An 18,822-nucleotide genomic window follows, 5' to 3' on the forward strand; every position below is an offset into this window, starting at 1 on the left:
GCATTCTCATTAGCGGTGTGTGAGGGCTCAGATTTCTCCACATTCTCACCAGCACTGGCTCTTATTTCTGTTTGGTTATAGTTATTCTTGTGGGTGGAAAGTGTTTCTCAGTGTGGTTTTGATTGACATTTCCCAGTGACTAATGATATTGAGCATCTTTGCATGTGCTTATATATTTATACATATTCTTTGGAAAAATGTCTATTCAAATCCTTTGGTCATTTTTAAATTATCTTTTTATTGGGGCATCTGGGTGGCTTAGTTGGTAATCCTCCAGTTCTTGGTTTTGGCTCAGGTCTTGATCTTGGGGTCCTGGGATCCAGCCCCGTGTTGGGCTCTCTCCTCAGCATGGAGTCTACTTCTCTCTCTCTCCCTCTACCCCTAGCCGCACTCATGTACATGTTCACTCTCTAAAATAAAAAATCTTTAAAAAATTATCTTTTTATTGTTGAGTTGTAAGAATTCTTTATTCTAGGTACAAGTCCCTTATCAGATACAGGATTTGCAAATATTTCTCCTATTCTGTGAGGTTGTCTTTTTGCTTACTTGATAGTATCCATCGAAGCACAAAAGTTTTTAATTTTGTTGAAGTCTAATTTATTGGGTTTTTGTTGTTGTTGCTTATGCTTTGGGTGTCCTATATAAGAATCCATTGCCAAATACAATGTCACAAAGACTTACCCCTATGTTTTCTTCCCCCCCCTTTTTTTTTAAAGATTTTTATTTATTTATTTGACAGCGAGAGAGGGAACACAAGCAAGGGGAGTGGGAGAGGGAGAAGCAGGCTTCCCGCTGAGCAGGGAGCCCGATGCGGGGCTCAATCCCAGGACCCTGGAATCATGACCCAGGCCAAAGGCAGACGCTTAACGACTAAGCCACCCAGGCGCCCTGCTCCTATGTTTTCTTCTAAGAATTTTGTAATTTTAGCTCTTACACTTAGGTTGTTGATTAATTTTCAGTTAATTTTCGTATATTGTGTGGCAAAAGGCTCCAACCTCATTTTTTGGCATGTGGACATCCAGTTTTCCCAGCACAATTTGTTGAAAAAACCCCATTGAATTTTTATTCCATTGATCTGTAGGTCTATCTTTCTGTCAGGGCCACATTATCTTGATTAAAACCTTTTTGCTTTGTAGTAAGTTTTGAAATTGGAAAGCGTGAGTCCTCCAACTTTGTTCTTTGGTTATTCTGGGCCCCTTGAGTTTCCATGTCAGTTTTAGGATCACCTTTTAATTTCTACAAAGGACTCAGCTAGGATTTTGATAGAGATGGCATTGAATCTGGAGATCAGTTTGGGGGGGTGCAGTTATCTTAATCATACTGACCTTCTAATTGTGATCATGGGATTTATTTCCATTTATTTAGAGCTTTTAAAATTTCTTTCATCATTGTTTTGTGCTTTTCAGAGTATAAGTTTTTAATTTCTTTTGTTAAATTTCTAAGTACTTTATTCTCTTTGATGATGGTATTGTAACTGGAATTGTTTTCTTAATTTTATTTTAATTGTCCATAGATAATATATAGCAATACAATTTATTTTTGTATATTGATCTTGTGTCTTGCCTCCTTATTGAACCCATTTATTATATTAGTTTTAATAGTTTTTTTTTGTGAATTCCTTAGTATTTTCTTTTTTAAAAAAATAAATAATTAATTTAGAGAGTGCCAGTGGCGGGAGGGGCAGAGGTGGGGGTCGAAAATCTCAAACAGACTCTGCACCGAGTGTGGAGCCCCATGTAGAGCTTGATCTCCTGACCCTGAGATCACGACCTGAGCCAAAATCAAGTGTCACCGAGCCAACCAGGCACCCCCTTAGTATTTTCTATATACAAGATCATGTCATCTGTGAATAGGGATAGTTTCACTTCTTACTTTCCAGTTTGGATGTCTATTATATAGTTTTTCTTTTTCTTTTTCTTTTGCCTGTTCTGGCTAGAACATCCAGCACAGTGATAAATAGAAATGATGACAGTGGTTAGTTTTATTCCTTATTTTATGGACAAAGTATCTGGTTTTCCATTAATAAGAATATTATTACCTGTGGTTTTTTTGTAGCTGCCCTTTATCATGTTGAGGAACTTCCCTTCTATCTAGTTTATTGTTTTGTTTTTTTTTTCTTTCTAATTTTTAATCAAGAAAGTGTTTGGAATTTTGTCAAATGCTTTCTTTATATCTGTCGAATTGATAATACGGTTTTTGTTTTTATTCTGTTCCTCTGGTGTATTATAGGCATTGATTTTTGAATAAACCAACTTTACTGTAATCCCACCAGGTCATGATGTATAATTCTTTTTTTTTTATGTTGTTGGATTTGGCTTGCTAGTGTTTTTGAGAATTTTTGTATCTATATTCATAAGCTATATTGGTCTGTAGTTGTGATGTCTTTGGTTTTGTTGTTGGGGTATTACTAGCCTCGTAGAATAAGTTGAGAAGTGTCCCCTCTCCTATTTTAAGAGTTTCTGAGGAATTCGTATTAATTCTTCTTTAATGGCAGAATTCACAGCTGAAGCCATCTGGACCTGGGCTTTTCCTTGTGTAGCTTCTTGATTACTAATTCAATTTTTTTACTTCTTATAGATCTTTTTAGATTTTCCATTTCTTAGAGTCAGTTTTGGTCATTTGTGTATTGCTAGAAATTGTCCATTTCATCCAAGCTCTTTAATTTATTGGCACTCAGTTGTTCATACTATTGGAACGTAGCTCATTGTAACCCAGCAGTGCTGCAGGGAACATCCATCCTTGTGCTCACACGGAAGTGTTTATAGCACGGATCCCTGAAAGAGGAATCACTGGGTCAGACGTCTGCACGTGTAATTGTTGATTGTTTCTGCCCTTTTGTCCTCTTCCTGCTCATCTTTCTAGCCTTATTGATTTGTGTAAATTCTTTCTGTCTAGGAATCTTGGTCTCCTGGAGAATGGAGTTGGTGAGGGTGCACAGAGCCAGTGGGAAGGATAGGTTCGGGAGCTGTGTGTTTCACGGCTGCTTCTGGGCAAGGGTGCTCGATGTGGGTGCCTGAAGCTCGTCCTCCACGCTGTAGGTTCACATGGGGGGTTTCCAGACCTTGGGGCCTGAACCGCTGGGGGTCAGAGACTGTTACCTCTGACGGGCCAGCTGTGGCCTGGGGGGAGCTCATTTTAAGCCTGGTGACTCCACAAAGGTCCTTCCCATGATGGTTCTCTCTGGGAACTCTGCGGGCAGGGGACTCCAGGTAACTGGCCCATTGCTGCCTGCAGAGGGAGGGAGGCATGCTCTTGCTACGCAGGAAGAAGTGACAAGGACCTCCTTGTTTTTCATCATCACAGCTTTCTTTCTTTCCTATTCATCCGGAGACTGTGTTCTGGGTGCTCATTAACCCATGGCTTGCCAGGGCCCAGATGTGGGCAGTGACGTGAGGACAAGAAAGTGTAGCTATTTTTATGGATGGGGACGTGGGGAAAGTGCTCAGAGATCTCTGTGCGTGTTTTGTTAGGGTAGAGCCTCTAGCCCCTCACCCCTCTCTTCTACTTCCTTTTTCTGCCTTTTGCCTTTACAAGGCGGGCACCAGAGCAGGTTAAACGTTTGGACTTACATAGTTCGAGATTTTTAGAATCATCTCTCCAGGTCCCTGGAGACTCCAGTTCAGTGGTTCCCAGGCTTTGCTCACAAGCTCTTAGGGCCCCAAAGAGATTTTGGGGGCAGGGGACCAGGGCAGGCACATTAGGAGCTCAAGCCCCCAGGGGGGCTCTGCTTTCACTGGCTTTATATGTTGGAGTTCTAAATGAGATGGCAGACCCGAAGGCCGTGTTGCCACAAAAGGTGGAAGACTATTTGTGTTGGGCACCCTGGCCCCACTGTTGGGCTGAGAACATCCCAAACAGGACTCCTCCTGGAGGCTGAATCCCGGGGCTGACAGGTGTCTTAGGGAACTTGGCTTTTCCCTGGGGCCTCACAGGCTCCTCTCCCTTGATGGAGACTGAGTGCCTGCTCTCCCTGGGGACGTTTGCCAGCCTGGACACGTGTCATTTTTTCTTTTGTTGTAGGGGGTGTTCTGGCCCTCCAGCCCTGCAAAGGCAAAATCAAATGACCTTCTCTCTTGATCCAAATGACTCTTGTCTCCAGGGAAGCCCTGGGCTAGGCTTACAGACAGTTGGTGAGGAGACTTTCTCAGCAGACCTCCTGGCTGACGCATTCTCTTTGTGTCTTTCAGTCGGCGGAGTTCTTCGAGATGCTGGAGAAAATGCAGGTGAGCATCCCCAAACAGCTTCGGTGGGGAGGCCGAGCCCTGGGTGGGGGGCATGCTGCAGTGACTGTGGGGGCAACACCACCAGGCAGAACTTGGGAGCCTTGGAGGGAGGGACAGAGAAGAGAGAACTCCCAGTCTGCTGGCTGGGACTACCTTGGGTTGTTTTTGTGGTGAGTGGCACCGAGGATTCTGGGAAAGCTCCTGCCTGACGAAGGGAAGTAGATAGAAAGCAGAAGCCCTCCAGCAGAGCAGATGCGGATACCATAACCCCACAGATGTGGAGAGGGCTTGAAAGGGTCCATTGTTCCTGGAATGGGTGGGAAAGAAAGTCTGAAAAAGGAAGCCCTTTCGTAGGGGAGGTCATCTTGTGTCTGGGAGGCAGAGCTGAGGGGGAGAGACCCACTGGGGTTCAAAGCCGCACCTAACACTCATTAGCACAAGTTTCTTCCCTTTTCTGAGCCTCTGGCACCTGTTTTTTTTGGTCTATTCACAGCACCATTTTCACCTTCCTCCGACACCAAATGTATGGCGGTTTCTCCCCCACCAAGCAATTCTGTGACACCAGCCGGGTGTCCTACACCTACATTCTGACCCTGTCTGCCCAGAGAGCATATCCGATCCCACAGCGCAAGGGCTCTGCCTCACAAGACCGCCTCCCCCCAACTTCGCATGCCATCATCACCAGCAGGCCGTAGATTTGAGGTTCCCTTGACCCCCTGCTCAGCTTCGATTAATTTGCTAGCATGGCTCACAGAACCCAGAACCACTTACTTCCTGGATTATCAGTTTATTATAAAGGGATATAATTCAGGAACAGCCAGATGGAAGAGTTGTAGGGGGCCAGGTGCTGTGGGGATGGCCTCGGATGTATCACTCTCCCTGCACTGCCATGTGCTCATCAACTGGAAGCTCCCTGAGCCCATCATTTGGTTTTTTATGGAGGCTTCACCAAGTCGGCAGGATCGATTCACCCTGCAGCCCCTCTCCCCTCCCGGGAGGTTGGAGGGCTGGGACTGAGCGTTCCAGCCCTCTAATAGTTCCCCTGGCGTCCAGCTCCGTCTTTAGGGGTGTCCCCAAAGACACCTTGTTCACAAACTTATGAATAACCTTAGGGCTTTCACCTTTATAGCTCTGGAGCTGTCAGAACTAAGGACAAAAGATGAAGTATTGTAACAAAAGATGCTCCCAAGTGTTCCCATTGCTCTCATCACTTAGGAAATTCAACAGGTTTTAGGAGTTCTGTGTCAGGAATGGGGTGAAGACCAAAATATTTATTATTACAAATCATGCCACAGCCCCTATAAATAATAATTAAAATACCCGCATACACAGTTGGGATGAAATGAGATGGTATATGTAAATACTTGCTAGGCACTGCAGAAAAATCAGTGTTCAGAATGGATTTGGGAGCCTTTCTAATCACCCCTCACTGAGGGGCCAGGGCTCACAGGTAAGAACTGCTGCCCTGGGGAATATGGGAGGGGGGCGCCCAGAAGGCTTAACTGATGCAGGTGGGAAGGATGGGAATAAGATGTTGATAATAGCACATGTATTTTTTTTTAAAGGTTTTATTTATTTAGAGAGCATGAGTAGAAGGAGAGGGAGGGGCAGAGGGAGAGGGAGAGAGAATATCCCCAAGCGGACTCTGCGCTAAGCAAGGAGCCCAATGAGGTGCTCAATCCCACGACCCTGAGATTATGACCTGAGCCAAAATCAAGAGTTGGACGCCTAACCGACTGAGCCACCCAGGCGCCCCTAGCCCATGTATTTTAAGCACTTTTCTCAGCTCAGACATTGACAAGTGTTAGCTCCTTTCTTCCTGGTAAAGCCCACAGGAAGCAGCTCTGTTATCATCACTGTCCCCTTTTCACAGGTGGGGAAACTGAGGCACAGAGGTCTTACTTAAAGCACTCAAGGTCTCGTGGGTAGTAAGCAGCTTCAGAGCCAGAGGCTTGGCCATTATGTTATGATGGTTTTTGCCCTAAGTAGATGCTACAGGCTCAAGGAAGGGGGATTCTGTGGTTAAGGTCTGGAAGCACTAGGGGAGAGGCAGACAGGGTGCCTCTGCAGTTCTGAGATGCAGGTGGAGCTGCTGAGGTTCTCGCAGGGAAGCCAGATCACCCTAACGGTGGGTGGGGGGAGGGGGCGCTGGAGGGGACAATACTGTTGGTGGTTGTGCCATTGTCACCAACAAGTTATTAAGATCCTCCTCTGTGCCCAGCACTGTGTGGACTGCAGACTAATTCTGTATACATTTAGGGACCTTAGTCAAGCTGTGGAAAGAGGATTGGCATGTACTTTGACAGCGAGTGGCGGGAGGTGGTGTGTAATTACGAGCTCAGCTGCCTGGATTAAAGTGGGGATTCTCACCCCGAGCCCATGGGGAAGCTGGCAGGGGATTTGCAGCTCACCCTACCTTCCCTTCATTTGTTTCCACAACCCACCGGTCCCTCGCACCCCCGCTGGAGACCCCTGCTTCCCTGACAAAGCGCTCCCTGAGCACATAATTCAGCCTCACTTGATTGGACTCCATTGTTTCTGTTACTAGATTGCGGGGCTTGACTTCTCAACCAGATTGGAACCCTCTTGAGGGCGGGGGTCTGGTTCCTATGCTCCCTCTGTATGTTCGTGGCAGCAGACATCCAAGGGTCTGCCTATTCCATCTCTGTTGAGGCTGCCAGGAGCTGAAATCAAACTTCCTGGGGTCTAGGTCCCTGCCTTGTGCCCCGCTGGACCCCGGCCTCTGAGAGGCCCAGTTTCCAGCTCCTCTGTATGTACACAACTCACATATGGGGAAATACTGGGGGGAGTGAAGCAGGTGGCATGGTGTGGCCAGATCCTGTCCGTGGGTGTGGGTGCCACCTCTTCTCAGGCTGTGGCTGTGGAGACTGGGTCTCAGAGCCATCAAGTGCCCAGGGTACTCTGTGAGTCGTGGGGAGCTGAAACTCATATCCGGGGCTCCCCCCTCCCAAGAGTGGAGGAATTGGAAGAAGGGCACAATCCCTATGAAGCAATATGGACTAGGTACACAAGATTTGGGTCCATTTGGTCCTGGGTCCATTTGGTCCTGGGTTCAAAGTCTTAACCCTGACACTGTCTAGCTGAGTGTCCTTGATCAAGTCTCTCTACCTCTCTGATCCTCTATTTCTTCATCATAGGGAAAAGGGGAGATAATGATAATGCCTATTGCAAAGGTAGACACAGAGCTGGGTGGTGGCTCTGTCAGAGAGGGAAGGGGAAGGGAGGAGGTTTGCTTTCCTGCCCAGGTGCTGTTCCCAGGTAGGGGTGACTCATGCAGGACAAACAAAACAAACTCCTGACATCACCCCCCTCCCCATCTGCCCAGTTTGCTTCCCTGGACAGGGTCTGCCGGGCCACCCAGGTGGTTTTCTCCCTGTGTGGGGAGAGGAGCACCTGTCCAGTGGGAGGGATCCTCCCACGCTCTCCTGAGCAATACTGCAGGGTGACTCAACCCCGAGAAGTCTAGAGAAGCCGAAGTCTAAATCCGACTGAGCAGAAGCCCTGGGCTCAAGGGCCTGTGGGATATGATTGTGCACTTGCACAGCCCAGCTTCAAATCCAGGCCCTGCTACTCACTAGCTGTGCAACATCAGAAGCAGCCTGCTCCTTGTGCCTCAGTTTCCCCTTGGTATAAAGGTGCAGAGGGCTTCATAGGAGACAACAGTGGGAAGGTGCTGAGGAAGCTTAAATCCCCATGTTATGCCACTGCTATTCAACATAGTACTAGAAGTCCTAGCCACAGCAATCAGACAACGAAAAGAAATCAAAGGCATCCAGATCGGCAAAGAAGAAGTCAAACTCTCACTGTTTGCAGATGATGTGATACTTTATGTGGAAAACCCAAAACACTCCACCCCAAAACTGCTAGAACTCATACAGGAATTCAGTAAAGTGGCAGGATATAAAATCAATGCAGAGAAATTTGTGGCATTCCTATACACCAACAAGACAGAAGAAAGAGAAATTAAGGAGTCAGTCCCATTTACAATTGCACCCAAAAACATAAGATACCTAGGAATAAATCTAAGCAAAGAGGCAAAGGATCTGTACTCAAAAAACTATAAAATACTCATGAAAGAAATTGAGGAAGACACAAAGAAATGGAAAAAACGTTCCATGTTCCTGGATTGGAAGAACAAATATTGTGAAGATGTCAATGCTACCTAGAGCAGTCTACACATTCAATGCAATCCCCATCAAAATACCATCCACTTTTTTCAAAGAAATGGAACAAATCATCCTAAAATTTGTATGGAACCAGAAGAGACCCCGAATAGCCAGATGAATGTTGAAAAAGAAAAGCAAAGCTGGCGGCATCACAATTCCGGACTTCCGGCTCTATTACAAAGCTGTCATCATCAAGACAGTATGGTACTGGCACAAAAACAGACACATAGATCAACGGAACAGAATCGAGAGCCCAGAAATGGACCCTCAACTCTATGGTCAACTCATCTTTGACAAAGCAGGAAAGAATGTCCAGTGGAAAAAAGACAGTCTCTTCAACAAATGGTGTTGGGAAACTTGGACAGCCACATGCAGAAGAATGAAACTGGACTATTTCCTTACACCACACACAAAAATAGACCCAAAATGGTTGAAAGACCTTAATGTGAGACAGGAGTCCATCAAAATCCTAAAGGAGAACACAGGCAGCAATCTCTTCGACCTCAGCCGCAGAAACTTCTTCCTAGAAACATCGCCAAAGGCACGGGAAGCCAGGGCAAAAATGAACTATTGGGACTTCATCAAGATAAAAAGCTTTTGCACAGCCAAAGAAACAGTCCACAAAACCAAAAGACAACCGACAGAATGGGAGAAAATATTTGCAAATGACATATCAGATAAAGGGCTAGTATCCAAAATCTATAAAGAACTTATCAAACTCAACACCCAAAGAACAAATAATCCAATCAAGAAATGGGCAGAAAACATGAACAGACATTTTTCAAAGAAGACATCCAAATGGCCAACAGACACATGAAAAAGTGCTCAACATTGCTCGGCATCAGGGAAATCCAAATCAAAACCTCCATGAGATACCACCTCACACCAGTCAGAATGGCTAAAATTAACAAGTCAGGAAACGACAGATGTTGGCGGGGATGTGGAGAAAGGGGAACCCTCGTACCCTGTTGGTGGGAATGCAAGCTGGTGCAGCCACTCTGGAAAACAGTATGGAGGTTCCTCAAACAGTTGAAAACAGAGCTACCATACGATCCAGCAATTGCACTACTGGGTATTTACCCCAAAGACACAAATGTAGGGATCCGAAGGGGTGCATGCACCCCGATGTTTATAGCAGCAATGTCCACAATAGCCAAACTGTGGAAAGAGCCAAGATGTCCATTGACAGATGAATGGATAATGAAGATGTGGTATATATACACAATGGAATATTATGGAGCCATCAAAAGGAATGAGATCTTGCCATTTGCAACGATGTGGTTGGAACTAGAGGGTGTTATGCTGAGTGAAATAAGTCAATCAGAGAAAGACATGTATCATATGACCTCACTGATATGAGGAATTCTTAATCTCAGGAAACAAACTGAGGGTTGCTGGAGTGGTGGGGGGTGGGAGGGATGGGGTGTCTGGGTGATAGACCTTGGGGATGGTATGTGCTATGGTGAGTGCTGTGAATTGTGCAAGACTGTTGAATCACAGATCTGTACTTCTGAAACAAATAATGCAATATATGTTAAGAAAAAAAAGATAACAGGAGGGGAAGAATGAAGGGGAGTAAATCAGAGGGGGAGACGAACCATGAGAGATGATGGACTCTGAAAAACAAACTGAGGGTTCTAGGGGGAGGGGGGTGGGGGATGGGTTAGCCTGGTGATGGGTATCAAAGAGGGCATGCTCTGCATGGAGCACTGGGTGTTATACGCAAACAATGAATCATGGAACACTACATCACAAACTTATGATGTATGGTGATTAACATAACAATAGAAAATTAAAAAAAAATCCCCATGTTATGATTAGGAGGGTCTTCTCTCCCTAGTTGTCTCACCATTTCATACCCTTATTTAATTTATTCAGACATTCTATTCAATCGTGTGCTCCCCTCTTGAAAAAAACCCAATTAAGTCCTGTCTTGACCATAGGACCACTGGACAAGGCACAGCTTCCCAGAAGTGAATGAGCCCCAGGCCCCCTGCCTGTCACCTGCGAGTCTGCACCCTGAGGAGGGAGAGGAGCTATGGTGGCACCAGGTCCAGAGTGCTGGCTTTGACACCATTCAGATGTGGGTTCACACCCTTGCCCCATACCTGCTGGTTCTGAGGGCCTGGCAGAGAGATTTCCGTGCCAGGATGACAACACTGCCTGGTAATATTGGTGATAATGACCTATAGCAAAACCAGTCCCTCTCTCTAGGGCTTAGCACATCCTCCACATTTAACCTTTACCACAATAGTAGCTGCAGTCACCGTCCCCGTTTTGCAGATGGGAAGACTGAGCCACAGAGGTTTGGGACTTGCCCAAGGTCATAAGTGGCAGTTTGGGATTTGAACCCTGGTGCTCTGGCTTGAGTCTATGCTCTTCCCTGCCTGTCCTCCTGCCTTACTTGGAGCTGCCATGAGGACTGAGTGTGACAAGGTGTGTGATGTCTAAGGACCCGGCACACATCCGCTGTTGCTGTTATTACCAGCCCTATCAAGGCAGGTGTTTGAGAATCCCGAGGGAACGCTCCATTTGGCCTCTATTTTATGACCTTTTCTCTTTCATGGATCCTCTTCTCCTTGTTTCCACAGGGAATCAAGCTTGAAGAGCAGAAGCCGGGCCCCCAGAAGAACAAGGTGGGCTGTGTGGATGAGGGGGCAGCCCGGTGGGCCCAGCAGGGGGACGGCCGGCGTGCTGGGGTCTGTGGTCTTCCATCTGCCTTTCACCAAGAGCTCCTTAAGTGGATGTGCCCGTGTTCACTGGTGCATGGTGGGCAGTAGCAAGGCCCTGACTTGATGACTTTAGGGCAGCCTTGGCATGGAAGGCTGGGGTGGAAGCTTCGGGTGAGACCTAAGGCCTGTGGCTCAGCCTAGCTCTTCTGTACCTGCGTCTGCAAACAAACCGCACACGGCATTTCGGGGTATCAGGCTTTGGGTCCAGTGATCCTCAGCTCTCAGCTTCAGTTTCTTTTCCCAAGGCTGAGGGGTGCGGCTCATCACTTGGAGGTCAGCTCTTTTGCCTGAAGGCAGGGCTGGTTGGGATCAGGGGTCATCTTCCTGTTAGAGCTTCCTAGGGGGTGAAGCTGACGTCATGCAAGGCGTGAAATTCAGAGCCTCTGTGTACTGCGTTCAGGTTCTGTCAGGTTGGGGGAGCACTCAAGGGAAACCAGATCCCAGCTGCCTCTCTGCTGTTCTTCCTCTGGTGTTCTCTTTGCTGCTCTCTCAAAGCTCGGGTACAACCTGCCAGGCACTCCCACCCCCCCGACCTGGGAGAATGGAAAAACAACCCTCAAACTTCACGGGCACTGCTGGGGCTAACGGCAGCCTTATCTGGTTTGTCTTGCAGGATGACTATATCCCATACCCCAGCATTGATGAGGTAGGAGCCCCCTAGCTTCACCGTAGCCTGTCCTGGGTCTCATCTCTGGGGTGGGCTGGGGCAGCTGGTGGTGCTGATGGCTCTTGCCCCACCCCATGTGGCCGAGAGCCTCAGGCCCGGGATTTTACCTTTGTGGCCTCAGTTTTGCCGTGTCCAGACTGGGGTGCTGATCGAAGCCTTGCCACTCTGGTGCTCCAGGGTCAGTGAAGCTGGGAGATGTTGTTGGGCTTAAATTTGGGGTTTGTGTTACTGTATTTGGCCTCAACTACAGGAGTCTCCGCCTTGGAGCAGTTCAGAGGTGGGGGGGTGCCACCACTGGCACCCCTCCCCTGCCCTCTCCCTGTAGAACCAGGGCTGGCCGAAGTGCAAGACCTTCTCTCTGCCTCCAGGTTGTGGAAAAGGGAGGCCCGTACCCCCTGATTGTCCTGCCCCAGTTTGGAGGCTATTGGATCGAGGACCCGGAGAACGTGGGGACGCCGACCTCCCTTGGCAGCAGCATCTGTGAGGAGGAGGAAGAGGGCAGCCCCAGCCCCAGCACGTTTGGCTATAAGCTCGAGTGCAGGGGCGAAGCCAGGGCCTACCGCAGGCACTTCCTGGGGAAGGTGAGGCCGAGGGCCCTGCACAAAAGCAGCTGCGGGGCGGGCAGGGAGATGTACCTGGCCCGGCCTCCTCCCGCATCCCTGTCTCCGTCTCGCCTCCCTCCTGGGCCTGCCTCCTCCCTAGGGCCTGCTGCTCTCCTGCTGTCCTGGCTGGGGAAGTGCAACTAGCTCTGCTCCTGGGCGGGAGGACAGGGTGTGCAGAAGTCAGGAAGACTCACTGCGATGGGTCCTTGGGGGCACCACTCCCAGCACATGTTCTCGGGGGTGATGGGATGGGTAGTGTTGGGGGGTGAAGAAGGGTGAAGGAGAAAATGTGTTATCACACCTTGGAAGTCTTTGTCTCCATCTAAGTAGTCAAGTCTCCCCTGTCCTCACTCCAGCAGGTCCCCAGGGCACTTGTAACAGATGAGATGAGCCTCTGATTGCTCACAAGTGGCAAAGTCACATTTCTTTAAATATATTCTGCTCTTCAGACTTGCCTGGTTTGGAAGTCCCGAGGGCAGGTTCCAGAAGTCTCCAGCCTAAGGCAGTTTTGCAGAGTCTCATCTGCATTGTTTAAATGCAGATTCCAGGGCCCCACACTGATATGGCCCGTCTGGAGTGGGCTCCCTGAGCCTGAGGGAGACCCACTCTCCAGAAGACCTCCTAGCTCCCCATGCGTGGAGGAGCCAGGGTGCCTCCTAGCTTTATTCCTGCAAATGGTCTGAATCAGCCAGTGCTGCTCCCTGGGAGCAAGGAAGTGGATGTGTGGGGTCCTTGGAGATGAATTTGAGCATCAGCGTTCAAGGTGGGCTTGAATGCTGGATCTGTCACTTACTGGTTGTGTGACTCTGGGCAGTTTCTTAATCTCCCTGGACATTGGTTTACTCATCTGTGAAATGGGGATGATGATGTCATCTCCCCCATAAAGTTGTGGTCAGGATTAAAGGAGTCAATGTGTGTTAAGTCCTTAGTCCATTGCCTGGCACGTCCCAACGACTGGGCCGTTGGAATCTATTCCTGTGGTCTTGCTCCTTCCCCCCTCCTCCTCAGCAGCAGCAACCACAGCAGTAGCATCCTTGTCTTTCCTCCTCGTTGCTGTGTGGCTTCTTGCTCCTGGTGAAGGAGGTGATTTGGGGGGCCATGTCTGGAAGGTCCCCTCCTCCCTGTTAATACCTGATTTCTGTTTCTAGGATCACCTAAACTTTTACTGTACTGGCAGCAGTTTGGGGAACTTGCTCCTGTCCGTCAAGTGTGAGGAGGCAGAGGGCATGGAGTACCTTCGGATCATTCTCAGGTGGGGCTGCTGCACCACTGGAGGCCACGCCTCTAGTGGCAAGGACCCAGAAATCCAGTCTGACCAGTCTGGTCTGGATGTGCTGGGGGGAACAGACTGGCTGGAATCCTGGGGCTGTGTTCTGGTCACCAGGCCAAGAGACCAGGTGTTTATGTCAGCCAGGGGATTGTGGGAGTCAGAGTGGTATCCTAGTCTCAAGGTCACCTAGGCCATACCCCCACCTGCCTTTCTGTCTGCTGGGGACTATGGCTCTGAAGGAGTTGGGAAGGAAAACTGGAGCCGGCTTATTCTGCTGAGCTACAACTCCACATCGTCCTGGGAGAGGGTTTGCCAGAACGCTGCCTGTGGTGTGCATCCCATCGGGAAGTTAGATCCCAAAGCATCTGTGTGTGTGCTGGGTTCCCCGAGATGGAAAGGTGTTCACGATGGGAGCACTAATTTACAGCTAAGCCAGGCTAGCTCTCTCTCCTCAAGGGCAGGAGCTAGAACTGGTTTCTGTTTTGTTCGACTAACATGTTTTGTAAAACCTCCTTTGTACCAGGAAGTGTAATAGGTCCGGGGATGCAATGATGACTGAGTGGTGGTCTGTTTTCTAAAGACTTCTGGTATAGTGGGAGGAAAAAAACAGAGGATTTTAGTATGTGTCACAGGTATTATTTTAGTGATATGCACAGGACGCTGTGGGAGCAGAGAGTCTGTGTCTCATTTATCTCTGGTGGGCTGGTGGAAAAGCCTGGAAGGCCAAGTGTTAGTGCTTAACAGAGTGCTATGAACCTGCCAAGCTCTCAGTATATAGTTGTTGAATCTAACTGGAAGTCCTTGATGGTATTTGGAAAAAAAGCAGTAACATTTTTTTTCTGCCCAAATTTTGAGATAGGTACGGGAGGGAGCAGGGGCACATAGCTGTGCTGTGGGAGAGGGGTGTGTGTGTGTGTGTGTGTGTGTGTGTGTGTGTGTGTGTGTGTTACAAGGAAGTTGTCAGCACCCATCCAATCTTGGTTTTTTATTAAGAAAGGAAGCAGTTTTCTTTACTGAAGTTCACTTGGCTAGAAATCATATTTGCAAGGCAAGGAGAAGTTAACTAAATTGTTAGAGCAAATTTTTTGAGGGAGTGATATATGGATCCCCAACTCCAAATAGGATTTTGAGCTAGGTGAATCTCTGTAAAGAAAATTATTTCCTTTCTTAGTAAAAATCAGACTTAGATTGGGTAGGATTTCTGAGTAAGATGATAATTGAACCCAAGGATCTAACTCCTTTTTTCCAATATTATATGCTATCTGAAATACTGCTTCAGAACTGAAAACTAGAGAAAGATGTCAGGAACACAACACACACTTTGAATATTTTAAGAAATAATTTATGGAGCAGTTAGGTCTATAATGTAGATGATATTGAGAGTTGAAATCCAGCTCACCTTCCTTAGACAGCAATGTAGCATGGGGATATATGAAATTGGAGATTCTGGGAGAATCTTGTACTCTTCAGAAGTGAGTGTGAGCCCTGGAATAGCCAGGAGTCTTTCCACATAGAACCACTTTTGTTGTTTTGGGTCAACAGCATTTGAAATCAATCCTGGGGAGCCCAAGGGCAAGCTCAAATGTGGCTCTCTGAAATAGAAAACCAGTGAGTAGGGTGGCAGGGAGAAGCCATACACCAGCTAGGAAGTTGGACAATCACATCATGTACTTGGGGTGATGGCCAGGCCAAATTGAAAACGAGACATGAGAAAATTGGCCCCACAGCTTTAGAAGCTTTACCAGACACAAAGAAGAAATTATACAGAGGTGAAACTCCCTTGCTGGCAGCGACTCTTGTCCCAGCATCTTCCTCATTCCCTGTAGGCTTCTGGATTATTTAATTGATGTCTTAAGATAAACAGCTCTCCAGTTTAAAATCTGAGAAGAGCATTCTGACAGCCTCTGTGTATGCTATGAGAGTAGCCAAGAGGAGTCTATCCACTACAGGACATGAATAACAAGCCTGAGCAGATTTCTTCTTTTTCAAGTCTGGATATAAAGAAGAAGTAGGAAAAAAAAAAAAAAAACCCTCACAGGTCAGTGAAAGAAGATTCTGCATCTAAAAAAGCATGACCTAGCATTTAGAAGGTAGGGAAATGACCAAATTTTAGGAAGGTTTTACTACAGAAAGCAAAGTAAAATTTAGATACCTGTTAAATTTGTATTTTCAGCAAACTTCCAGAAAAACTGTATGAAAGAAAAGACAAAAGATAAAATAGGAGAGCAGAACGAGATGAAAAAGTTGCTGGTTAAATTAAGCAAAGAACATAAGAAAACTAAAAATGGCCAAAAAGAATGTTAAATGTTTTTTTTAATTTTTTATTTTTATGTTAATCACCATACATTACATCATTAGTTTTTTTAAAATAATTTTTTATTGTTATGTTAATCACCATACATTACATCATTAGTTTTTGATGTAGTGTTCCATGATTCATTGTTTGTGCATAACACCCAGTGCTCCACGCAGAATGTGCCCTCTTTAATACCCATCACCAGGCTAACCCATCCCTCCACCCCCCTCCCCTCTAGAACCCTCAGTTTGTTTTTCAGAGTCCATCGTCTCTCATGGTTCGTCTCCCCCTCCAACTTACTCCCCTTCATTCTTCCCCTCCTGCTATCTTCTTCTTCTTTTTTTTCTCTTAACATATATTGCATTATTTGTTTCAGAAGTACATATATTGCATTATTGTTTCAGTATTTGATTCATCATCTTGTACAATTCACAGCGCTCACCATAGCACATACCCTTCCCAATGTCTATCACCCAGCCACCCCATCCCTGCCACCCCCCACCACTCCAGCAACCCTCAGTTTGTTTCCTGAGATTAAGAATTCCTCATATCAGTGAGGTCATATGATACATGTCTTTCTGATTGACTTATTTCACTCAGCATAACACCCTCCAGTTCCATCCACGTCGTTGCAAATGGCAAGATCTCATTCTTTTTGATGGCTGCATAATATTCCATTGTGTATGAATACCACATCTTCTTTATCCATTCATCTGTCGATGGACATCTTGGCTCTTTCCACAGTTTGGCTATTGTGGACATTGCTGCTATAAACATCGGGGTGCACGCACCCCTTCGGATCCCTACATTTGTGTCTTTGGGGTAAATACCCAGTAGTGCAATTGCTGGATCGTATGGTAGCTCTGTTTTCAACTGTTTGAGGAACCTCCGTACTGTTTTCCAGAGTGGTTGCACCAGCTTGCATTCCCACCAATAGGGTAGGAGGGTTCCCCTTTCTCCACATCCCCGCCAACATCTGTCGTTCCCTGACTTGTTAATTTTAGCCATTCTGACTGGTGTGAGGTGGTATCTCATGGAGGTTTTGATTTGGATTTCCCTGATGCCGAGCAATGTTGAGCACCTTTTCATGTGTCTGTTGGCCATTTGGATGTCTTTTTGGAAAAATGTCTGTTCATGTTTTCTGCCCATTTCTTGATTGGATTATTTGTTCTTTGGGTGTTGAGTTTGATAAGTTCTTTATAGATTTTGGATACTAGCCCTTTATCTGATATGTCATTTGCAAATATTTACTCCCATTCTGTCGGTTGTCTTTTGGTTTTGTGGACTGTTTCTTTTGCTGTGCAAAAGCTTTTTATCTTGAGGAAATCCCAATAGTTCATTTTTGCCCTGGCTTCCCGTGCCTTTGGCGATGTCTCTAGGAAGAAGTTGCTGCGGCTGAGGTCGAAGAGGTTGCTACCTGTGTTCTCCTTTAGGATTTGGATGGACTCCTGTCTCACGTTTAGGTCTTTCAACCATTTGGAGTCTATTTTTGTGTGTGGTGTAAGGAAATGGTCCAATTTCATTTTTCTGCATGTGGCTGTCCAATTTTCCCAACACCATTTGTTGAAGAGACTGTCTTTTTTCCATTGGACATTCCTTGCTGCTTTGTCAAAGATGAGTTGACCATAGAGTTGAGGGTCCATTTCTGGGCTCTCTATTCTGTTCCATTGATCTATGTGTCTGTTTTTGTGCCAGTACCGTACTGTCTTGAGGATGACAGCTTTGTAATAGAGCTGGAAGTCCGGAATTGTGATGCCGCCAGCTTTGCTTTTCTTTTTCAACATTCCTCTGGCTATTCGGGGTCTCTTCGGGTTCCATACAAATTTTAGGATTCTTTGTTCCATTTCTTTGAAAAAAGTGGATGGTATTTTGATGGGGATTGCATTGAATGTGTAGATTGCTCTAGGTAGCATTGACATCTTCACAATGTTTGTTCTTCCAGTCGATGAGCATGGAACGTTTTTCCATTTCTTTGTGTCTTCTTCAATTTCTTTCATGAGTATTTTATAGTTTTCTGAGTACAGATCCTTTGCCTCTTTGCTTAGATTTATTCCTAGGTATCTAATGGTTTTGGGTGCAATTGTAAATGGGATCGACTCCTTGATTTGTCTCTCTTCTGTCTTGTTGGTGTATAGGAATGCCACTGATTTCTGTGCATTGATTTTATAGCCTGCTACTTGACTGAATTCCTGTATGAGTTCTAGCAGTTTTGGGGTGGAGTCTTTTGAGTTTTCCACATACAGTATCATATTATCTGCAAAGAGTGAGAGTTTGACTTCCTCTTGCCGATTTGGATGCCTTTGATTTCTTTTTGTTGTCTGATTGCTGTGGCTAGGACTTCTAATACTATGTTGAATAGCAGTGGTGAGAGTGGACATCCCTGCCACGTTCCTGACCTTAGGGGGTAAAGCTCTCAGCTTTTTCCCATTGAGAATGATATTCGTGTTGGTTTTTCATAGATGGCTTTTATGATATTGAGGTAGGTACCCTCTATCCCTATACTCTGAAGAGTTTTGATCAAGAAAGGATGCTGTACTTTGTCAAATGCTTTTTCTGCATCTATTGAGAGGATCCTATGATTCTTGTTCTTTCTTTTGTTAATGTATTGTATCACGTTGATTGATTTGCGGATGTTGAACCAGCCTTGCAGCCCAGGGATAAATCCCACTTGGTCATGGTGAATAATCCTTTTAATGTACTGTTGGATCCTATTGGCTAGTATTTTGGTGAGAATTTTTGCATCCATGTTCATCAAGGATATTGGTCTGTAATTCTCCTTTTGGATGGGGTCTTTGTCTGGTTTTGGGATCAAGGTCATGGTGGCCTCATAAAATGAGTTTGGAAG

General features: G+C 46.4%; 1 protein-coding gene across 5 annotated transcripts in view; it reads left to right on the top strand.

Annotated features, from left to right (window-relative positions):
• The window catches only part of RAP1GAP2 (RAP1 GTPase activating protein 2), a 202,171-nt gene that overhangs the window by 119,519 nt on the left and 63,830 nt on the right, over positions 1–18,822 (top strand). For 2 of the 5 annotated variants that reach the window (XM_028109099.2, XM_028109098.2), the window contains exons 4-9: positions 4,188–4,223; positions 4,717–4,746; positions 11,002–11,046; positions 11,756–11,788; positions 12,178–12,390; positions 13,560–13,663. In XM_028109099.2, the coding sequence (XP_027964900.1) occupies positions 4,188–4,223; positions 4,717–4,746; positions 11,002–11,046; positions 11,756–11,788; positions 12,178–12,390; positions 13,560–13,663 (461 nt within the window). The remainder of the gene's footprint in view (positions 1–4,187; positions 4,224–4,716; positions 4,747–11,001; positions 11,047–11,755; positions 11,789–12,177; positions 12,391–13,559; positions 13,664–18,822) is intronic. The other 3 variants (XM_028109100.2, XM_028109101.2, XM_028109102.2) reach the window with 3 other exon arrangements.

This window comes from Eumetopias jubatus, unplaced genomic scaffold (genome assembly GCF_037043125.1).
Source record: "Eumetopias jubatus isolate StellerSeaLion01/CBP00866 unplaced genomic scaffold, mEumJub1_p1.0 scaffold_10, whole genome shotgun sequence".
In the NCBI taxonomy this organism is placed as follows: domain Eukaryota; kingdom Metazoa; phylum Chordata; class Mammalia; order Carnivora; family Otariidae; genus Eumetopias; species Eumetopias jubatus.